The sequence below is a fragment of the Mchenga conophoros genome, linkage group LG4, assembly GCF_057382185.1.
Source record: "Mchenga conophoros isolate Kocher_MC1m ecotype Shallow Benthic linkage group LG4, M_conophoros_male_GT1.1, whole genome shotgun sequence".
In the NCBI taxonomy this organism is placed as follows: domain Eukaryota; kingdom Metazoa; phylum Chordata; class Actinopteri; order Cichliformes; family Cichlidae; genus Mchenga; species Mchenga conophoros.
In genome coordinates, this window is record NC_140529.1 from 14816985 (window position 1) to 14831173 (window position 14189).

Sequence of the window (14189 nt, forward strand, 5' to 3'; positions counted from 1 at the left end):
TTCCAAACATGGTGCTGTTCTTTATGGCCAAACATCTTCACTTTAGTGTCGTTTGCCTAAAGGACATTGTTCCAGAAGTATTGTGGTTTGTTCAGATGTAACTTTGCAAACATAAGTCAAGCTAAAATGTTGATTTTATTGGAGCTTTCTCCTGGCAACACTTCCAAACACGCCACATTTGTTCATTCTTTATCTAATTATACTGTCATGAACTTTTATATGCTAACTGTGGCCGGCAGAGATATAGCTGTTGGATTTTTTGCAGGTTCCTCGAACATTTCACAGTCTAACCTTGGGAGGAATTTGCTGGGACACTCTTTGGAAGATTGTGGAATTGTCAATGGTCCAGACCAGCAAACTGCCAAAGCTTCTCCGTTCAGAGTTTCTCACACTTCCTGATGATCTGTGAATCAAGTGCATGTTATTAGCAGCACCTGGCTCCTACTTACTCCTTAATTTCTACAAAAACATTAAGGGTGTGAAACTCATTTTCACAGGACTGTAACAGGGTTGGGAAATTAGAACAAAACAGCCTTTTTTGTTCAGATTTAGCGCATTGCATTGATTTGCATATCATTTTATTATCAATTGGTCTTGAAAACACATGGCAAAGTTTAAAGAGAAAAAAAAGAAGCACAGGAACACATGCCTGATACCATTTTTAATATACATAGAGGGAACAACATGGCCAGTAGGACCTCCAGAAAGTAGAGTGCTTCAACACAGCTACATACTTTTTTTCTTCTCTGAAACACAGGCGCTAAATGGCTCATTACAAACCCCTCCAAGTCTAAACGCACTTTAAATCCATCTTCAAGTATCCATGTCTCTGTTTCCTTACTGACACTTTACAGCTTCTTGATTTTTGTTGGGCAAAATGACAAGCAGTACAGTCCACACTATTTACATATGTAAGATGGCCTCACTTGTCTGCTTATCCATTCATGAATCAGTCAGTCCCGGCGGTGGTGGTGTTGTTGCTGCTGAGGGCCTGCTCTAGCAGGGCTCGCTGGGCGGAGGCAGGCAGGTAGAGGAAGGAGTAGACCAGCGCCAGCAGCAGCAGAGCCAGCAGCAAAAGGAGACCCCAGTCCGACGTAATTATAGGCTCATCACAGCGAGCCTGCAAAAATGACTTATTATGCATGGTGGAGAGGCGGCTTAAAATACTCACGGCAGTCTCAGAAAGTAATCCTACAGAAATAAATGCAAGGACAGAAAAATTACACCTCTCAGAGTTGGAAAAAAATGAATACCGCTTATATAAGCTGTGTCCTTCACGCTTTATCCAAATGATATAAAATAAACGGTATCTAGACAGCCTGCCTTGTCACGTCTCTGGGCAAAAAAAAAAAAAATCAGTTTGAGAAAAGACCTGTAAAAATGTTCGTATTATGGCCGGCAAAGACTTTTGCACCAAACTCAAAGTGGTGCAGAAAAGATCAAAACAGTTCTAAAAAGAAAAAATACATCCAAGATAGAGAAAGCTGGTTAGAAATTAAGCAAATCCAGAGCAACAAGGAATCTTTAGATATCTTTTTTCACACAATCCACAGTAAGGATGCTGAAAAACTTCCTCTTACAATATCAGTATTGATGCTTGCCTCCTGCACAGTATCTGCCAGCTCATCCTCTCTCTGACTGAAGCCTTTGTGTTAGTGCCACGTGCATCTATGTGTAAGCATGTGTGCCTTCTTATCGGAGTGCATGATCTGCTATGACATGTTACGAAACAATAACCAGAAAAACAGCATCACAGCAGCACGACTGTATCCAATTCTCCAGCATTTGACTCAACGCACACACCAATTATATAATAAGTCTTCATCCTCTTAGCTCAACACACATTATTACCTGTCTGCGTTCAGGGATTACTCTCTGGAAGAGCCTGTGCTTTATTCAACCAATGTGTTTCAGCACGTAATGTTCCAAAGAGTCTTCACTTACTTTGGACCCGTGAGGAGGTCAAAGCGTGACAAGATGGAGAAACGTTTTCTTCACCCCATCTCTGAATCTGAGCCCTTTGTCTTCGTCCTCTCGCACGTCCTTGCTCAGGTGCCCTCCAATGCCCCTGGATGTGCCGGGGCAGACTTGAACAAAGCGCATAAACAAAACGTGGCATTTCATTACCTCAGCTGCTCACAATACTGGATTGTCACATGGACCCATCAGATTAAAGTCCCGAGGTGAAGGTGAGGGATTATGAACATCACAGTAACTGTGGACTGACCTGAAACGGTACCACAGGGCAATAAATAAATAATAAAATGAGACAAATGCAATAAACATAATCCGCTCACTCCAGTCCAGATGACAAGCTGTTTGATAAGATAAGATAAGATAACCTTTATTAGTCCCACACGTGGGAAATTTGTTTTGTCACAGCAGGAAGTGGACAGTGCAAAAGTTATGAGGCAAAAATTAGAATACAATAAGAATAAATACACTACACAACTGTACAGAATAGAATAAAATAAAATACTATATACAGTAGAATAAAATAAAATAAATATACAATAAGATAAAAATAGAATACAAATACAAATACTATATACAACTGAGTAAAAATACAACGATGACAGAAAGGATTATTGCACTTAGTATTATTGCATATGTATGGATGTGTGTGCTTGATCAGTTAAAGTCTTTATTATGGAGTCTGACAGCAGTGGGGAGGAAAGACCTGCGAAATCTCTCCGTCCCACACCGTGGGTGCCGCAGTCTCCCACTGAAGGAGCTGCTCAGTGCTGTCACAGTCTGCTGCATGGGGTGGGAGATGTTGTCCAACAGGGATGACAGCTTAGCCGCCGTTCTCCTGTCACTCACCACCTCCACTGGGTCCAGAGGGCATCCTAGAACAGAGCTGGCCCTTCGGATCACCCTGTTCAGTCTCTTCCTGTCCCCAGCAGAGATGCTGCCGCCCCAGCAGACCACACCATAAAAGATAGCAGAAGCCACAACAGAGTCATAGAAGGTCTTCAGGAGTGGGCCCTCCACTCCAAACAACCTGAGTCTCCGCAGCAGGTACAGCCTGCTCTGCCCTTTCCTGTAGAGGGCGTCTGAGTTATGAGTCCAGTCCAGTCTATTGTTCAGATGAACACCAAGGTACCTGTAGCTGTCCACAGCCTCAATGTCCATACCTTGGATGTTCAGTGGTTGCAGTGGAGAATGCTTGTGCCTGCGGAAGTCTACCACCAGTTCCTTGGTTTTACTGGCGTTGATCTGGAGGTAGTTCAGCTGGCACCAGTCCACAAAGTCTTGAGTCAGTCCTCTGTACTCCTTGTCGTCCCCATCAGTGATGAGGCCGACTATTGCAGAGTCATCAGAGAACTTCTGCAGAAAGCACTGGGTGGAGTTGTGGGAGAAGTCTGCAGTGTAGATGGTGAAGAGGAACGGAGCCAGAACCGTTCCCTGTGGGGCCCCCGTACTGCAGACGACCCTGTCCGACACACAGCCCTGAGTCCTCACATACTGTGGTCGGTCGGTGAGGTAGTCCAGGATCCAGGTAGTGAGGTGATGGTCCACTCCAGAGTTCACCAGCTTGTCCTTTAGAACCGATTTGATTTGATTTGTAACTGTTCAAAGTTTTCAATACAGTTGTCATAGGGCTAAAAACCAAACATCAGGAAGCTTCTTCCTCACTCTCTTCGCTTGGCTTGGTAATAAAATCACAGGTGAACCAATAGCGTGCCTATAAATAATATAGATGCTTTATCTAAAATACCACATCTTTAAATCCTCTGATGAAGGACAAGTATTTCCCATTCATTCTCTCTACTCTTTGTGCAGACGTCTTGAGCTATTCCTGATTTCTTTATAATTTATTTTACTTCCAGACTTTCTTATCATTTATTAAGGCAGTGGTTCCAAAACTTTTTTTGCTAGGGCCCCCTTTGTTTTACAAGAAAAATGTTTGTGCGCAACACATAATTTGTTCCCACCTCTGTATTTGATTCTTGGAAAAATACCAACGATAACACAATTTGACAGGAATAAAATATTATTTTTGCCCCAAAAAGCTGATTCACAAAGAGCTGTTAGCTGAAAACTTGACATATCCTGGCCATATGTGCAGTGGATCCTTGATAAATTTGAGGAAAGTGGACAAGTGACGGATGAGAAAAGCAACAGCGGGCTTCTAAAAAATATCTGCGCCAGCTGAACTGTATTTGAAAGTCATGTTCTTAGGAAATAGAAAGACATTCAGACCTGATTCGTGACCTGAGAAATCTGTCTGTTCACTTGAGCCATCTACTGTTCACTGAAGCCTCACCATAAATGGTCTCTATTAGAAGGGTGGCTATAAAGAAGCCATTTTTAAAGAAGCGAAACAGGGGAAAAAGTCTGAGGTAAAAACCCAGCACACTGGACTGGACTGAAAGAAAGCAGGTCTGAAGGAGTGATGAATCCAAACTGGAAATCTTTGGTTCAATATGTAGGTCAGGAGAGAGTAACAACAGGCAGTATCTACAGGATCTTGTTGAAATTATGAACACAGAAACGTATGGTCAGATATTGATCCACCACGCATCCATCTGGAAAGCATCTGATTGGCAACAGCTTCATCTTTCAGCATGACAATGATCGCAAACACACATACTGTGCGGTAAAGGCATACCTGGATAGAAAAAACACACAGTCGAACACTATCAGTCATGGATTTTCCTCCCCAGAGCCCGGACTTCAACATTATTGAAGGATTGTGTGATCATCTTGATAGAGAACAGAACAAAAGGCAAAAACATCCAAAGAAGAACTTTGAATGTCCTTCAAGAAGCCTGGAGAACTATTCCTGAAGACTGCTTAAAGAAATTACAAGAACCCTGCCTAAGACAGTTAAAACTGTGTTGAACAATAAAGGTGGTATTATCAAATATGGAGTTTCACGCTTGTTACAATTGTATAAACTGATACATATCTCGTATACTGTATTTCTCTGTATGTTTTAAAAGGTCTCCTATTTCAAATTTTCCAAGCAAAATATGAAGAAATAAGGGGCGGTTCAAGACTATTGCACAATACTGGAGACTTTTAATCCTTGAACAAAGTAAACCAGCAACGAGGTGAATCATAAAATGTTTGTAAACGTAAATCGTTCATGTATGGTGAAATAAACACCGTCATACACGGGTGGTGGCGCTGTGCACCTTTTAAGCTAGTCTGACGACCCAAAACACGCACGAAGAAGATGAAGCGCATGCGCAGTGCAGTGCGTCACAAGCGGCTATGTTTACATCTGTTGAAAACATTTATCACTTTTTGGGTCCTTATTAACGGTAAGTTTTCCGGTTATATTAACTATGATAAGAAAGCCCTATAACCGGGCTTTCTTATTCAGAAAACATATTTTATCATACAACACAGGTTAGTTGTCTTATGCTAATAGCAAACCACTAGTTAGCAAACTAGTGGGCGCATGATTTACTGCCACACGCGCAGGTGGATGGGATGCTCTCACGGCCAAGGAAACGTCCTCGAATATAAGACAGGCTACGGCCACCGGTCTGTTCTCCTCACAGCCGTAAAGATGGTTTGGCGCACTGCGGTTGAGGCTCTGGAGGCTTTTTTGAAACTACATAAACGTTCAGGACCTTTCGACCTTTTAACTCCTCCATTCTGGGTCAAATCTGATCTTTTTTTTTTAAATTTGACAGCAGTAATAATAAATAATTAAACATGAATGTTATTGTTTTACCCTGAAATTCGACGCATTTTCCGAAAGTTACACAAAATACGCAAAATGAAAGTTGAATCCCAAAAATATTGTTGTACACCAAGTCTATTCAGGGTCAAAATTGAGCTGTTTCTTTTCAGATGAATTTCAGATCTAAACCTGGAAAACCGTACATGTCAGGTCTGTGTGTATTTCTTATGGGAGAGCGCTGACAGAGGTGAAGGCAGAAGCTTGATTCAGTCATGAGAACTGTCACATCTGCCCAGTTTCCCAGAGAGACAGGCACCTGCTGGTTTTTAAAGGATCGTGGAGGACTCTTCAAACAGTGTAATAGTAAAACACCATAATTTTGCACATAAGGAGTTCAAACATAGGGTGCCTTGAGAGATTGTACCTTGACACAGACACGAGCATGGTAGTAGGTTGATGAGCACTGTTGCATCAGAGCAAGGTTTCTGGTTTAACTCCTGCAGGGCTGTTCTGCATGGAGTTTGTATGCTTGACCAGCTCTAGAGGTACCTGGACTGAGTTTCCATCAGGTCCTCAAGCTTCCTTCCACAGTCCAGAAACATGCATGTCAAGATAATGTGCTGTATGAATGTGTACTTAAGATGTTAGAAGACCTTTGAGTGATCAGTAAGCCTAGAAAAGTGCTGCACGAGCACAGCTATGTTGCATATCTATGCTGGTACTTATGCTTTGCACCTGCAAGCACAAGTATGCATAATGTAACAACAAAAAACTTAAAATCCATTTATTCCGAGTTAAATGAGATTAAAGCAGAAATCAAAGAAAGTTGTGAGAAACACTTGTGCAAGACCCAAACATGCAAGGTTTCATTCCACTGCCTGCTAGTTTATACTAATCAAGTTTTATGCTCTATAATTTATTGACTGTTGAATTAATATAAGTGGCAGCTATGAGGTTTTTTTATACTGGTGAGAGGAAAGTCTTTAGTACTGTACTTCAAATAAACCCTCAGTGACATGTGTCACGACAGCGACTTTGTCCCTGCAGGCCTGCAGCGCTTGTGCCAGTTAATCACTGCACACGATGAGCACGGAGCCCGCTAGCCTGGAGAGCCTGCGTGTACTGTATCACAGTGATGACTACATCGTGGTGGACAAACACTGGGACATCCGCATCGACAGCAAGATGTGGTACGAGACGAACACCGTACAGGCACAGCTTCGCCACCGCTTCCCTCAGCTGGCTGACCCACGCACCTACTATGGATTTCGGTCAGAATCCCTTTACTTCCTCTGCACTTGTCAGATGTTCTTGGTAGCAGGAGTAGTCTTATTGTTTTCCTCGTCTCTCACAAGGTTCTGTCATCAGTTGGATTTCTCCACAAGTGGAGCTCTTTGTGTTGCCCTGAATAAAGCTGCCGCTGGCCGGGCTTACCGCTGCTTCAAGGACCGCACCGTGACCAAATTCTACCTCGCTCTGGTATGGGCTGCAAATACAGTGAAACACATGCAATTGTGTTCTGACACTTTAATGAATTTAATGAGTTTTTAAGCGTTTTTTTGTTTGTTTGGCTGTTGTTGTTTTTTTGCTGTTAGAGTCCCTTAATCCATAGCATAATTACTGACAAAGATAAAATATTTTTTATCTTTCAGAATTTGATAAATAAAAATAGAGTAAAAAAAAATGATAACAGGAAATAATATAATAAGAGTAAAAGAGATAAGGATACAGTAAGTCAGATGGCGCATGGGACATAGAAATGTACAAGATCTGCTGGATAAATTATAACGAGCTCATGTAAGCACTTATATGTGAGGAAGAATATTTTAAAATTGATCCTGTACTTCACAGGAAGCCAGTGCAACGATTTAAGAAGATGATCACGCTTCTGTGTGCCTTTCAGGGGTCTAGCAGTTGCATTTTGAAAGAGCTGCAGTTGTGTTATAAGTGTTTTGCAGTAATCCAATCTGGATGTAATAAAAACATGAATGACTTTTTCTAGTTCAGAATTAGAAAGAAATGGCTTAACAGCTGCTCTGATCTGTGCGTCTAATTTAAGAGAGGAATCAAACAGAACAATTAAGTTTTTTTTTTCTGAGGCTTAAGAAATGATGCCAGCGATCATTATCTGAAGTGATAGTGGAAACTAGGGCTGGGCCATATCATACCGTTCACTGTAACACCGGTATAATGTCGGGCAATGATAGGAAAATGAAATATCGCGATAGAATATGGGTAAAACGTGCATGCGCAGTGCCTTTGTTTTCATACGCACATGGCGGAAAAAGCATGGCGGCGACGGAGAATGAGAAGGGTGAAAGCCGATCGTTGAATTAAATGGATGAACCAGAACTGGTTTGTAAAATTGCTGCAACTTCAGTGGTGTGGAACTGGTTTACCTTTCGTCCGTCAGATACACAACAAAGCACTATTTTTGGTAGAGCGTGCTAGCGGGCCGTCGTTATTACCGTGTTTTTTTGGAAAATACGGCACACTTAAAATCAATCCTTTGATTTTTCTGAAAATCGACAGTGTACCTTATAATCCCGTGTGCCTTATGTATGAATTCTGGTTGTGTTTACTGACCTCGAAATGATTTTATGTACACGGCGCTCAAAAATCTGTCAAATGTTTTAGTATGACTTTGCTAAGCTACAAACCCGCACCGTCAGAGCATGACGGCTATCGTAGGCAGGAGCCTCGCGGAGTGATACGTACTGTGCTTCAACATAATAGTAGGGCTGTGCGATATGACCAAAATCTCATATCCCGATATAAGACATCTATCGTCCCATAACGATATAAATCACAAAAATTTAACATTTTCTGTAAATTCTGTGAATCTCGTGCAGCTCGACTTGCGTGAAGTGTTTCCAGCTGGGCGTCGTGTACCTGGAATTGAGTGTTTTAACCGATGCATGAAACGATACATTTAGACATAAGTTGTAACGGCAGCCGTTTTCTTTGTGAGTATTTATTAAACAGTGTACTGCAGGGAAAAGCCTGTTCTAACGTTTGAGTCTAAGGTCTATTTTTTAGCACCTGACGGCTCTTTTTTAATTCTCACCCGTAAATACTCGGCATACTGTTTCACTTGATTCAGTTTATTTTGAAAAGTCTCAACAGGATCTTGAGCTTTATTGTGAAAGGTTTATGTGGAAAATAACCTCTTTTTAAGTTTTGTGGATATTATACATGGTTATGCTGAGGATGTGTCGGCCAATTTCCACTGGAAATGCCTTTTGGTTAAACTGTCAGCAAGGAATTTGCATTTGCACGGTAAAATTTTTATATAACTTTAATGCACATAAAAACCAGCTGCTTGTTTAAGTGAAAATACGTTGATGGGTTTTTTTTTTACACTAATAAAGTTGTGGAGTTGTAAAGTAATTTGTCTAGTGTCAATTATATCGTTATCGCAAATTTTCAAAAGTATATCGTGATAAATATTTTTGGTCATATCGCCCTGCTCTAGTGGAAACTGTAACTGCCTGATGAATCACTAAAGTTTCAGTTTTATTTTAAGGTAGATGTCAGGCTTCGCAAAAGAAAACAAAAGAGGAAGAAGGCCTTGAACCGGCCACAGTGTGGGTCATCAGATTCAGGCTACTTCCCTAAACTATTATGAGTAAGCTAACTAATAGAACCAAAATTTCCAGCTCAATTAATGATTAATAGGACCTGACGAGTACTGCCGAGTTAAGGTAGAGCAGGCAGAGAGAGAGAAAGAGAGCTGACCTTCTGTTCTTTGACCAATCAGCACGAGGGATGAATGAGAGAGGAAGGAGAGCAGGTTAACAAGGATTGCAGAAAAGAACAATAACCAGATGATGGATGTGCGGGTGCTCTGAGACACGTGTCAGTGAAAATACACTTTTTACTTTCCAGATACGTGGGGCGGTCGAAGGAGAGACACACACTGTGGACTTCTCCATCGGCAAGAACTCCACGGAGGGAAAAACACATATGATGTGTGTTGAGGGAACAGAAGGTACTTAAACTTGGCTTGGTTTGAGTCTTGTGAGTGTGAACAACAATGAGTAGAGACTCTGACATTTATTCCATCTGGACATCGTGTTGAAAGTAAATCATTAATTTCCAGCAGTTGTTTGAATTATATTCTGTTCTTTCCTTCTGTGGTCAGGTTGTGAGAACCCCAAGCCTTGCCAGACTGAGCTCTTAGTGTTAGAATATGGGTTATATGACGGAGACCCTGTTACCAAGGTGCTGCTGCAGCCTCTCACTGGTAATTGCATTTGTTTCAAAGGAGAAATGAAGATTTTCTTCTTGCAGAGGAAAGCTTAGCTTCCATGTAAAGATGGCAGTGCCAGGCCTGGGTTTTTGTGTTTGTTTGTTTTTTTTAACTGTAACATTCATTTAGAAAGAGGCAAACACTTCCTAAAAAGTCACCCTCCCACTGCCGCTCAATTTTCCTTTTCTTCTCAGGTCGAACCCACCAGTTAAGGGTCCACTGCAGCGCTTTAGGCCACCCTATTGTCGGGGACTTCACCTACAGCTCGGGAACAGACAACTCCCCGTACCGCATGATGCTGCACGCACACCTCCTCCACATTCCCCTCGAACCTCAGCCACTGCGCGTCACTGCCGGAGACCCTTTTGTCCCAGCGGTTGATCCCAAGTGGCTCCCGCAGTGCTCATTAAGGACACTAGATGCCACTGTGGAGGCCCTGATACACCGCAGGGAGGAGGAGGACAGGAAGATTAAAAAGGAAGAGCAAGAGAGAGCGAGAAAAGAAGAGGAGGATGAGAGGATAAAACGAAGCAAGGAGCAGAGCACCGAGGAGGAGAGTGAGGAGCAGAGGAGACAGTGCCAGCAGTGGCTGAGTGAATGGGCTGGAGATTGATTTATTATTACTATTATTATCATTATTACTTTTCATGGGTTTCGCGTCTCCTCGTGCATGTTGAGCATGCATTTTATTTGAGTGTCCACATCTGTTTCATTTCAGCTGCATCTTGGTGGTTTAACTCCTTTACGTTCTCACAAACAAGTTAAGATCACAAAAAGGCATGTGTGAACATAGTTTATGCTGCACTACTGGAATGTCCACACTATACCCACTGCAAGCTGCAAAACAAGTGCCTTGCTCAAGGTCAAGTTAATAAGAGTTCCTTGTTGCTTATTTAATTTTAATGTGCCAACATTATAAGAAATTGGCCTTTTTCTGAACTACAAAAGCAGATGTTAGTTTCTCCCAGAAAAAAAAACCTGTTTTTAAACTCGTGTGATTGGTTATTTATGATACAAAGCACTCATGAAGTCCCACATGAAACATACTGTATCTGTAAACACTACTCAGCATCCTACCCGGGACTTTAATGTTTGTGGGCAGTTTTACAGCTTTATGTCTCTTTTAGTCCAGTACAAATACCCTCACTTGCCACTTTGTTAGGTACACCCATTCAGCTGCTCATTAATGCAAATATGGGATCAGCCAATCGCATGTCAGCAACCCAGTGCATTTAGGCACGTCAACATGGACAGAAAGACCTGCTGAAATGCAAACTGAGCATTTTAATGCTTTGGAAGCAAAAATGGGCCCAATCTGGTACTAGCAAGGTGTATCTAACAAAGTGGCCAGTGAGTGTACAGAGCACTGATGTGGTGTACAAAGTTCATCTGTCTACTATTTCTAATAATGGCATGAAAAATTTCTATTTTTCACACTATTATTCTACAATTTTGGGGGGATTTTCCCCCTTAAAATCCCATCAAGTACCACAAACAACATTTGAATTTCAAACTGGTATATATGATTAAAAACTTGGGATCAGCTATATTTATGACTTTGATTAAGAAGCAGGGTTTGAACATGCCAATAAAATGAATAAAAGTACCTGGCTGCCTGATGTGTTTTTTTCCCCCTCACTTCATGTTTGGATCCTGCTGATCAAATATAATGAAGAGTTGTGTAATAGATGAAATCTAGAAGTGTAAAAACAACAAGACTGCGGACTGAATTGTTAGATTTGCAAACCAACACAATTTCAATCAGTGAAAAACCGTGTTGTGACACAAATGCCCTTACACCCCGAGCTGTGGCGTCCTCAGTGGATCAGGCTCGTTCTGGTGCATTCCACGGATCCTGGACTGGCTTTCAATCTTGGAAGTTTGGAGGCTGGATCAACATCTTGGTTTACAGTCATGTTGCTCGAGCAGCTCATGAGTATGTTTTGCATGTAGTTGGGGACTGTCAGTATTTGGGAGTTTGCTCGGTCTGCAGCAGTGTTTGGGTAGGTGGTCCATGTCAATATTAGAAGCACATAAGACCCAGGACCCAAGGTTTCCCAACAAATTGCTGCTGAGGTAATTAAAAACTTCTTTTTAGTCCAACACAATTGTCCATCAAGTTAAAAAAACAAATTCCAATCAATGTGTCTGAAATAACAGAAAATGATGGTTATTATCAGTTGCAACCAGTGTTGGGGAGTAACGGAATACATGTCTTTCTTGTTACCTGATCTTTCTCACAGTTCTCAGCTTTATGAGATGTCATCAGTCCAGATTTTCTAAGGACACTTGTGATGTTTGGCTCTTGCAACGTACTTGGCACTATGTTTTTGTTATCAGTGTCTAGCAATGCTCACATGGAAATGAACTTTGATTGCATTACATTTAACTTTCACAAATATGCTCATTTGGGAAAAAAAGGTTTTAGTGAAAATAGTTGCAAAGCGTTTATGTGAGGGGCAGCTCCACCTAACAGTAACACCTCTGACTGCCTGAGACAATTTTCTCAAGCTAGTTTATATCTAGCTTTTCCCTTACACCTAGTGGACACAGACAGACGGGTGGTATATGTTTGAAAATGTAAAAAGAACTGTTTTGCGGGGCCACTTCAAAGGATCAGTAATGAACAAGTTCTTCTATACCCTCCCATCCTGCTGTACAAACTGAAAGAAGCCTCTTTTGTTGTTTTTTTATTTATTTACAGAAATGATAACACAGTTCAGTAACATAAGTTTATAAAGTGCAGTGCTAAAGAAAGGCCAGTTAAATCTAAATTTAACTGACTCCCCATAAGCGAGATCTGAATGACAAGAGAAGGGCTGCTGAGATTGTGGAGTAACCGGGAGGAGATCAAGACGTTCAAGCATTGATAGAGAATCTTCTCCAATGTTCCTGAAGAGGGTGGCCTCTGTCTGGAGTGCATTGGGTGCAGCAGAGGAGGCCAATAATGCAGATGAATTCATGAGAAGAAGGGTTGGTCTGATTTTCTTGAAGCAGAGGTTACCTGGTGAAAGGAATGACACTGAGGCTGAGTGGGCAAGGAGACGGCTTCACACTGATTCAGAAAAATCTATTTTCTGCTCCTCCTTTGAGAGCGACTTCCACTGTGAATAGAAGATCACAAGAACACACTGTCAGCTCGTATACACAGCCACACTGCTACTACACATGACTACAGGACAGCTGGTACACATGCACATTAACAGATGCATAAATATATTCAGAGTTACACACTTACTCTCTCTCCCACAGCTGCATTCACAGCTGCACTGTTACTGATATTTAGCTCTGCTTTGACCTTTGGCCTCTGCTCTTTAAGGTACAGCATGAAGGCATTTGGGGGCTTCTTAATGTAAGCCTGGTCTGTACCCTGTTTGGTTTGATGCTTGCTGCTTCAACAGGAATAAAACCCAGAGTGAGAGCATGTGTTACCACCGTGTACAACTGTGAGGAAAGTACTTTAAAAACACGAGTAACGCTGTGAAACTGAATGTAAGGCGACATCATTAAAGGAGGCTGATTTTAATAATTCACACACATCTGCAGATAAATGACAGATACCTGCAGATCAGTGAGAAAACGCAGCAGAGAAACTGACTTTGGAGCGCAGCTGTGGGGTGGAGGAGCTGGAAGAACAGCTGCTGTTGTTGCCGATGGGATGTTGTTTACAGGCAACTGATACAGTAGATTGTGTGGAGAGATGGAGAAGGACAAAAATCCATAATACTGACACTTAGTCCAGCATTTCAAAGACTAATAATGATAAACAGCACAGAAACATGCAAACTAAACAGTTTTTCTTTCATTAGCCTGAAGCATCCAACAGGTTCAAGCACCTTTATCAATAAAAATCTAACGACAACTGTCTGAGTGTCTCACCTGTCCTTGGCTAGCTGTGCCTGGCTGACTGTACATGTGAGATGGCTGCATGGTGATTGGAGCAACTATACATGAACGTTGGTGCTCAGACAGAAGAGGAGCGGATCTCAGGAGGGTGTAGGTAACAGATCCTCTACTCTGCCTGCTGCTGGGTGAGGCAGGGCAGCTGGTCCAGCAGGGAAAGCAGGAGGAGGAGGAGGTGGGGAAAAGGGAGTGGGAGGGTTGGATGTTTCCCCCAAAATATTAACAAACACATCTTCAAGAGTGCAAGGCACCCTTTCTGACTTCATTCTTTCCCAAATACGACCCAGCTCTTCCCTGATGTCCATTTTTGGGACAGAGGGTTTATGTGCTGCTGTTCTGTGTCTGGGATCCTGTGACAAACATTCGTAGAAATTTGATCCTCTTAGACTGGGA

General features: G+C 42.0%; 1 protein-coding gene across 1 annotated transcript; it reads left to right on the top strand.

Moving 5' to 3' along the window:
- Positions 1-5164: 5164 nt before the first annotated feature.
- On the top strand, positions 5165-11495 carry rpusd1 (RNA pseudouridine synthase domain containing 1). Its single transcript, XM_085270601.1, has 6 exons — positions 5165-5273; positions 6689-6912; positions 6997-7120; positions 9530-9632; positions 9786-9887; positions 10088-11495. The coding sequence occupies exons 2-6, from the start codon at positions 6725-6727 to the stop codon at positions 10504-10506; spliced, it is 936 nt and encodes a 311-aa protein (XP_085126727.1). The 5' UTR covers positions 5165-5273; positions 6689-6724; the 3' UTR covers positions 10507-11495.
- Positions 11496-14189: the final 2694 nt, after the last annotated feature.